General features: G+C 39.0%; 1 protein-coding gene across 2 annotated transcripts in view; it reads left to right on the forward strand.

The window, feature by feature from the left end:
* SERPINI1 (serpin family I member 1) overlaps positions 1 to 8,924 on the forward strand; it is an 83,007-nt gene extending 74,083 nt beyond the window's left edge. For both annotated transcript variants that reach the window (XM_086318174.1, XM_086318185.1), the window contains exons 7-9: positions 6,751 to 6,837; positions 8,277 to 8,366; positions 8,597 to 8,924. In XM_086318174.1, the coding sequence (XP_086174300.1) occupies positions 6,751 to 6,837; positions 8,277 to 8,366; positions 8,597 to 8,673 (254 nt within the window). In that variant the 3' untranslated portion in view covers positions 8,674 to 8,924. The remainder of the gene's footprint in view (positions 1 to 6,750; positions 6,838 to 8,276; positions 8,367 to 8,596) is intronic.
* The last annotated feature ends 654 nt before the right edge of the window (positions 8,925 to 9,578 follow it).

The raw sequence follows: 9,578 nt of genomic DNA on the forward strand, positions 1-9,578 counted from the left end.
ACTTTTCACTTTCATGCACTGGAGAAGGAAATGGCAACCCACTCCAGTATTCTTGCCTGGAGAATCCCAGGGATGGGGGAGCCTGGTGGGCTGCCGTTTATGGGGTCGCACAGAGTCGGACACGACTGAAGCGGCTTAGCAGCAGCAGCAGCAGCATACCCAGTTCATCAACAATATCAGGCACACAGGTGCTCAGTACATGACTAAGTGAATGAGTGAATACATAAATGAATATTTGCTGGTCTATCACAAAATCTATGTGGAAAAACAAACAAGCAAACACTATTCCCACCTTGAAGAAGCTCAGATTCTTAAAACCTTTCTAAAGGTCGTGGGTGGGCCTGAAGCTCAAAATATTTTAGCAGCTAAATTACAGAGACAGAGACGTTTTTGGTACCCCAGGGTTCTGTTATGGAACTCCGTTCATTTGTTATTTTAAGCCTGTCCTTGGTGACGCAGCAATCTATTTAAATTGACTGTTTAGGAACAGTGCCACAAGGAAGTAGTGGCATCCTCCCGTATAAAGGCTAGCCTGCCAGCATATGTCCATCACAGACACTCAGAGCCTCTGGTGTCCTGAACAACACCTCATGCAAGCAAGGTACTCGATAAATATTTGCTCTGCGGCTGAATGAATACCTTAGTATTTTGCTCTGCTTTTTTGGGGAAAGCTTGTATGATCTCCCAGCTCTTCTCTGGGGGATCTAGGGTTTGCTGGCCCTGTTCCCATCTCATCCATTGTGAAAAGCCTTGCACCATGCTGCCCAGAGGAAAGTAGGACCAGTTATTTGGCAGCAGTGTCTGCAGTGACCAGAAGACTGCTTGGGAACAGTGTGTGGATTTCTTTTTTTTTTTTTTTTTTTGGTGTGTCTATTTCCCAATGGTTTCTTTATTTCCATTTTTAGAGAACAGTTATCTTTTCTCTAAGCAATAAGATAAACTCATCAGTGTGAATCTCTTTTAACTCCCCTCACATAATGATTCCTCAAATACCTGAGTGGCTGGCAGTGTGCCTGAAATTGGGGATTGAGACAGAAGATGAATAGCACAGGAAGGTCCAGGCCCTCAGGGAATAAGTGTCTGGCCTAGTAGGAAAGATGGCCTTGATTGACACATAATTACACAAGGATGAGCAATATTGGAGGGCAAACACAGAAGCTATGAACTTGCCTGTATTCCTGCATGACCTTATCTCCTTCTGTGATGTGCTGGCAGCATACTCTCTTAAGCCACTTACAGCTTATATTTTATTTCAATGTAACTGCTTGAAGTTTGTCCCAAAAGAAAAACTCAGTATTCATGATGTGATTTCTCACTTTTTACATGTTCTCTCCTACTTGTACATCCAAAGAGGTGGCATTTCTCTCAAGGTTAAGTGTCCTGAGATTTTGTTTACAACTGCAGAAGCCTGCTGTCTCTGGTGGGGTTGGGACATTGGTTTCAATCTTTATTTGCTGTCTTTGAAATATATATGATAACATTGGTTGTTGAGTCACATTCCCTTTGCTCTTCCACTCAGTTAGATTTTCTAAGTCTTCTAGTGTGTGTGAGGTCTTTGTATTCTTTCTGTCTCTCTGGGACTGTTTTCCATCTACTCTGAATTAGTGTCATATGTTTTATTTATTATAATAAACTCTATAGCCATAATTGTGAACAGAATTGTGGGGCCTGTAGAGTGACAATACCTGTAGAGTGACAATACCCACGGTCTTACTATTAATATATGAAATAATTAACCCCTTTCATTTGGGCTTTCCTAGTGGCTCAAACACTAAAAAATCAGCCTGCAATGCAGGACACCGGGTTTGATCCCAGGATTGGGAAGATCCCCTGGAGAAGGGAATGGCTACCCACTTTAGTAGTCTTGCCTGGAGAATCCCCATGGACAGAGGAGCCTGGCGGGATATAGTCCATGGGGTCACAAAGAATTGGACACGACTGAGCAACTAACACTTTCTCTTTCTTTCATTCAACAATTACTAAATGTTGGATTGTGGACTTCTCTGATGGCTCAGTGGTAGAGCAGCCGAGCAGGCTACACAGTCCATGGGTTGCAAAAGAATCAGATACGATTTAATGACTAAACAACAACAAAATGTTGAATTAAATACTGGTAAATTACACATTACCAGAAAGCTCCCTCTACTTAGGTTAGTTCGCCCCTTAGGCTCACTAGATGCCAGAAGCCAGGGGCGCTAAGAGGAAGGACACAATCCTTGCCTGAAGGAGGTGGAAAATCCACTGAAAGAGAGAGATAACAGTATAAATATGATATATTATGAAGGCTTAAATAGAATTAGATCCCGGGTTCAGAGGGAAAGTGCTTAGTTCTACTTTAATGGGGGGTAGGAATCAGAGGAGAGCAGAAAAGTCCTGGTAGGGTTGGGAAAAATGTGAAAGTGTTAGCTGCTCAGTCGTGTCTGACTCTTTGCGACCCTATAGACTGTAGCCCACCTGCCAGGCTCCTCTGCCCATGAAATTTTCCAGGCAAGAATACTGGAGTGGGTGGCCATTCCCTTCTCCAGGGGATCTTCCCGACCCAAGGATTGAATCCGGGTCTTCTGCATTGCAGGCAAATTCTTTACTTCTGAGCCACCAGGGAAGCCCAGGTAGGGCTGGAAGCTGAGCCTTAGAAGATTAGTGTCTGACTGTACAAGGGTTTAGAGAGTTTCCAGGGAAACAAAGACACAGAAGTGATGAAGTGTGGTATGCTCAAACCACTGCAGTTCAAAAAATCTGGAACACAGTGTGTAGAGTGAAGAATGCTAAATGAAAGAGGCAGAGTCAACCTCACGGAGGCCTTCATACTGCATCCTGAGCAGGCATGTAGGTATGTGATATACTGAATGGGAGATGGGAGGGCGGGCTAGCAGGTTAGAGGATAAGGGTTTAAGTAGGGGAGTAGCAAAAATTGGTTTGTGTTTGATGGTCATCCCAGAGGAAGCTTGTGATGGGAACTGGAGGCAGAGCAGTTTTAACTGCTGACATCCCCAGAAACTCATTTTAAAAAAGGATTTGTATATGCTTCTAGGTTTAATTTTCTGATTTTAAAGAATTTTACCTCCATGTTAATAAGTGAGTTTGGTCTATGATTTTCTTTTTTTAGACAGTCCCAACCTAGACAGCATATTAAAAAACAGAGACATTACTTTGTCAACAAAGGTCCGTCTAGTCAAGGCTATGGTTTTTCCAGTGGTCATGTATGGATGTGAGAGTTGGACTATAAAGAAAGCTGGGTGCCGAAGAATTGATGCTTTTGAACTGTGGTGTTGGAGAAGACTCTTGAGAGTCCCTTGGACTGCAAGGAGATCCAACCAGTCCATCCTAAAGGAGATCAGTCCTGGGTGTTCATTGGAAGGACTGATGTTGAATACTTGGCCACTGATGTCCAATACTTTGGCCACCTGATGCAAAGAACTGACTCATTGGAAAAGACCCTGATGCTGGGAAAGATTGAGGGCAGGAGGAGATGGGGGATGACAGAGGATGAGATGGGGGATGACAGAGGATGGCATCACCGACTCAATGGACATGGGTTTGGGTAGAGTCCGGGAGCTGGTGATGGACAGGGAGGCCTGGCGTGCTGCGGTTCATGGGGTCGCAAAGGGTCGGACATAACTGAGCAACTGAACTGAACTTGTTTAATTTTAATAGCAAGGTTAAGACTACCCAGAGATGACTTAGATTGCTTTTATTCTCTTTCTAGAGTCTGGAATAGTTTTATCTCAGAAAATTCTATTCCTAGAAGATTTGGTTAAAGTTCCCTAGAAAACCATCTAAGCTTGGAGTCTTTAATTTTGAGGGCTGGGGAAGATTCTGTCTACTGATTCAGCTATTTTAATGCTTATTGGACTATTCAGACTTTCTATATTTTTCCTTGATTCAACTTTCTGATTTATGTATGTTTGTAAAATTGTTCAGTTCATGGCAAATCTTCTATTTCAAAGTTATCCACATAAAGGAGCACAAGAAACTTTGAGGGGAGGTGGAAATATTCTTTATCTTATTTGTGGAAGTGGGGTCATAGATATACGCATCTATCAGAATTTACCAAATTGTGTATTATAAACAGATACAGTGCATAGTAAATACTTTATATCCCTTAAAGTTGATTAAGCTTCCCTGGTGGTGCTAGTGGTAAAGAACCTGCCTGCCAGTGCAGGAGATGTAAGAGATGCAGGTTTAATCCCTGCGTCAGGAAGATCCCCTGGGGAAGGGAATGGCAACCCACTATAGTATTCTTGCCTGAAAAATCCCATGGTTGGAGGAGCCTGGTAGGCTACAGTTCATAGAGTTGCAAAGAGTCAGACGTGGCTGAATTGACTTAGCACACAAAGTTGATTAACATTTATACGCAGAAAATTATGCACAGTATTCTTTGTGATTTTTAAAAATTCTCTTCTGTGGACACTCTTTACCTAGGTGCTGCCTCTTTCACACTCAGGGCCATTGATGTGTGAGCCTGCCTTAACTGGCAGGCTGATAAAAACAGACGGCAGAATCCGAAAATAATATAGCACCATTTAAATACTAAATAGTTAATATATTTTACTTTCTTGGATTTCAGTGTTTTGCCAACTAAATTGTTTTTACTAGTTAATGCAATTGATATTTTTCTTTTCATTTGCTAAAAAAGACTAGTTGTCTGGATTTGAGAGAGCTAGTTATACTTGTTTAATGTAAAACTTTATGCCTTCTAATTTTCTTCTAGTTATCAAATGCATTCTAGAAGAAAATATCATAATATGTGAGATGGACTATTTCATAATGCAGGGCTTATATCTTATTGCTAAATATGAGCTGAAGAAGGAATAGATCTTTAAAAAGTATGATCAGAGATGCTACCAGTTTGTCTTGAGGCTTATTCAGAACAAGCAGGAGCGTTTCAAGAGGTGTACCAAAAATGTTGTCTAACATCATTTTCTAACCGTATCAGATAATTATGTGTTTTTGAAAGTAGTACTAAGCAGTTTAATGGGAAATCAATTCTGCCTTTACTGAGTGGTGCTCGGCATCAGCAACAAAGCTAATTATCTTAAATTTGAAGTAGACCTCCTGGGATGAAAAAAAAAAAAAAGTACAAACTTGAGTAATCCTTTCTCTGCTTCCTTGTGCTACTTTTTCTTTTTTCTGTATTTGAGGTACCTCCTGGTTGTTTTGTTTTAATCTTGAAGAGAAGTTGGAAGCCCAAGACTGAATGCTGTTGTATTGTATCATTTGCTAGGGCTCCCATAACAAAGCACTGCAGACTGAGTGGCTTAAACAACAGACATTTATTTCATCATAGTTGTGGAGGCTGAAAGTCCAAGATTAAGGTGTCTTCAGGGTTGGTTTCTTATAAGAGCTCTCTCTTTGAGTTATAGATGGCCGTCTTCTATGTCTTCACATGTTGTATTAGTCAGGGTTCTCCAGATAAAACAGATCCAACAGGATGAATGGATACACACACACACAGATGGCTCGGTGCATTTGTGTCTATATACACATTTACACACACACACACAGAGATTGAGATTTATTTTAAGGAGTTGGCTTGCACAATTGTGCAGGAAACGTGGGTTTGACCCTGGGGTTGGGAAGATCCCCTGGAGAAGGAAATGGCAACCCACTCTAGTATTCTTGCCTGGGAAATCTCATTGACAGAGGAGCCCGATGGGCTACAGTCCATGGGGTCACAAAGAATAAGACACAACTTAGCGACTAAACAACAATAGCAATCTCCAAATACAGTCCTATTATGAAATTTTGGGGGTTAGAGCTTCAATATATGCATTTTAGAGAACAAATTCAAGCTGCTACTGCTAAGTCACTTCAGTCATGTCTGACTCTGAGACCCCATAGACGGCAGCCCACCAGGCTTCCCCGTCCCTGGGATTCTCCAGGCAAGAACACTGGAGTGGGTTGCCATTTCCTTCTCCAATGCATGAAAGTGAAAAGTGAAAGTGAAGTCTCTAAGTCGTGTTCCACTCTTAGCGACCCCTGGGACTGCAGCCTACCAGGCCCCTCTGTCCATAGGATTTTCCAGGCAAGAGTACTGGAGTGGGGTGCCATTGCCTTCTCCGAAATTCAAGCTACAACAGCCATCAACTTAAAAGTAAGCATAACTAGAAAGACAATTCAAAGGGAAAAACAGCCCTCCTAATATTAAAAGTGTTATTTAGCCTGACTTTAAGATAAAGTGTGTTTTTGAAACCTGAGATAAACCAATTAACTGGCATGGGAAATAACTTTTTAATATATTCATATTTCTACAATCTAGAAGTCGAGTTTGTTTTCCTTTGCCAAGGATATTTATATTATCACAGTAATCAGAGATTAGATTTTTTTTTAATTTCTTATTTAGGTTATATGTGGATTTCTACCCATTTTCATTTTATGTTTTTAAGTTTCAAGTTAGCGAGAAACAGATAAAGAGTTTTTCTTGAATTATGAACTAATTTGAAATTGTTATTAAAAACAGAGCCACGTTTTGCTTTTCCTGGCAATATACAAAACAAACGATGGGAAAATTACCAATAAAATGGAGGAGAAAGTTAGCAAGAGAATCTAATATAAAAGACAAAACAGGAAATACATCTTCAACAGTTCTCTCAAATCATAAAAGTAATCTTACAACAGTATCTCATATGTTTTATATTAGTACCTTATGTCACTTATGTTTTTCAGATCTGTAAAGGGTAAAGTGCTTTCCTATCTCTGATACCAAAAAAAAAAAAAATGCTTCTGTCATCTCTCTCTTTTTTTTGGCAGATAACAAAGAGATTTTCCTTTCCAAAGCAATTCACAAGTGCTTCATAGAGGTCAATGAAGAAGGCTCAGAAGCTGCTGCTGCCTCAGGTGCCAAACTCTGGTCTTCCCAAATCTCACCTTTTCTAGATTTGTATTCTTAAAGCAGTCTTGGGTGGGGGAATGGGAGTCATTTTTAGAACCAAGTCATAAAACTGATGCTGCCCTCGCTTAGAAGTCAAGCTAATGATGAACGTGCTAGGATTTTCCAAATAGGGTATGAAACATGCATTCATTTCAGTGCCCCATACAGAATAACTCCCATCTCTAATGAGAGGCAGGAGGAGACTGTCAGCTATGCAGAATAGATTTTCCTGCTGTGCTGTCCATTTAAATATTTAAAATATTTCCCTGCTGCCCCGTTAAACATTTTTCTTTCTATTTAATTATTTGTGGGAGTTAGTTCTTAAGTTTGTCAGTGAAGAGCTTTGATTTTTTTAAAAGCGCATGCACAAACAAGCATACATGGTAGCATGCAATACAAAATTTTAAGTTAATAATAAAATAATAATTTTAAATGAAAATTTTAAAAAATTTACCTAAATCATGCATCCAAAAAAAAAACCCAACAACAATAACAGTAAACGTCCTTAATTATTTTGAACATTCTGATTTCCTTAGTTAAGTAAGAAGGATTTTTCTTTTCTCGTTTATTTGTTTGGTTTTTTTTCAATATCATGTTCAACAGCCATCACCAAATTTTAGGAGGATTTTTCCCTTCTCTAGTAAAATGTAACACATCATGTTTGTACACATTTTTAACCTCCACATATATTTACCCGTTACAAGGATCTCATCAGTTAAAATGGTGTTTGGGGGAGGAAATAGAAACAGTAGTCTCAGGCATCGAGAAAGCTTCAAATCTTACATCATTTAATCTTGGCCTATTCCTGACAACGCATCACCCTGCAGCAAGTATAAAATGATTATCCCACAATAAGGATCTCAAGGGAATTCAGTTTCCCAGCTGTAGGAAACATCATTGAATCTCTCCCTGCTGTATTTTCTCTTTAATCACTGCTGTTCTGGCCACTTGCTAGAAGCCTGGTGACTTGCTATGTAAAATCCCCATTTCAGATAAATGATTATTTGGTAATATAAAGAAACTGGGGGAGGGGAAAACTGGAGGAGGGTATTTGGTTTTTTGTTTTTGTTTTTTTCCCATTTTCCTTAAGTCATTTTATTAAAGCCATAAGTATTTGTCTGAGGCCGAGAATAAAAATTTGTAATAGGCGTAATAAATTAACCTCTGTTTTCGGTGGGGTGATGGGAGGAAACTGAGTGTGTGTACATGTGTGTGTACGTATTTGTTTTTCTTTAAGATCAAATAGAGATGTTAGCTCATTTACAATTTTTCTCTCTTTAAAAGTCTTTAAAATCTTGCTTTGTATAAATCATTACCTTTGTGCTGAACATAGATGGTTTGGAGAAATTGCTTATTAGTCCCTGCATCTCCACAGACATGTAATTACTTTCTCTCTGTGCTACAGGAATGATTGCAATTAGCAGGATGGCTGTGCTGTATCCTCAAGTTATTGTCGACCATCCATTTTTCTTTCTTATCAGGAACAGGAGAACAGGTAAGTCTGTTGTGAGAACAGAACTTTATTTATGGCCAAAAAGAAATCATTTGTTAACTGAAAACATATTCCTGCATTTTTATCAGATAATTTCTAATGTTCAAATGATTTTTTAAGTGACAATAATTTATTCACATTCTTATCTTTAGAACATTGCTAATTGTAAGCAAGAAGGAAAATAAATAGCTTTTGTTTCAACTCCTTTTTTGTTCACTCCCTACCCAATGCAGGTACAATCCTATTCATGGGACGAGTCATGCATCCTGAAACCATGAACGCCAGTGGACATGATTTTGAGGAACTTTAAATCATTTTATTTGAGTAACAAAGAAAACAGTAACTAAGCACATTATGTTTGCAACTGGTATATATTTGAGACTTGTGTTTTACAATATATCTTAAAATAATATTTAAAATAGTTCCTGAAAAAATAATGTATGTAAATTATAAGCCAACTTGTCAAGGAACGTTATCAGTATAATTGAGATAATGGTCCTGTCATGTCATCGTGTTTGTTGTGCTAGTATTTAAAATAAAAGTACATAGTGAACATGTGAACAGCTCTGTTTTTCATTTTAGAAGCTGTAACATATAGATACCTCTACGTAGAATTTGGAAACAGTGGTACTTCTGGACTTCTTAAGTCTTTCATAATTGTGCAGAAACAAAGCACCAAAGTAGATTAGTGTTATTCACTTATACATAACAACTAGTGAGGTATTTTTGTGGACAGCTACTCCACAAAAACTCTGATTGCTGTTTCTCTGAAGACAGTGTATAGTTTAAAATAAAAATCTGCAAACTGAACATCTTTTATGTGGCTCCATGAAAAAAATTGTTAGGAAAAAATTGGGGCTATGCCAACCCATAGTTTATAGCTATAGCTTATTGACTATGTCTTTAAAGATCCACTTGGCTTCGTAAGGGTGATATAGATTACAAGCCTGGTATATCACCATGTTTTGCTGCTGCAAGTAAAATCTGACCTACAACTTAGGTCCCCCAAGTTGCCAAATAAGCCAGATGAGCAAATTAAAAATATGCCCTCTGGTATGTCACTGGAGAATAAACTAGAAAAACTCTGCTGGTACAGATACTGGAAACTAGCAGGTCACAGGCCGAAAGCTGCTCACAGGGATGTTCTTGTTTGTTCTGTGTAAGAGGTTTTCCTTTTTTGAACTTAAAGATCTGTAATTGGAGTATCGCATTCCT

Source organism: Bos grunniens, chromosome 1 (genome assembly GCF_055505025.1).
Source record: "Bos grunniens cultivar Pamir isolate PY7600 chromosome 1, Bosgru_T2T1.0, whole genome shotgun sequence".
In the NCBI taxonomy this organism is placed as follows: domain Eukaryota; kingdom Metazoa; phylum Chordata; class Mammalia; order Artiodactyla; family Bovidae; genus Bos; species Bos grunniens.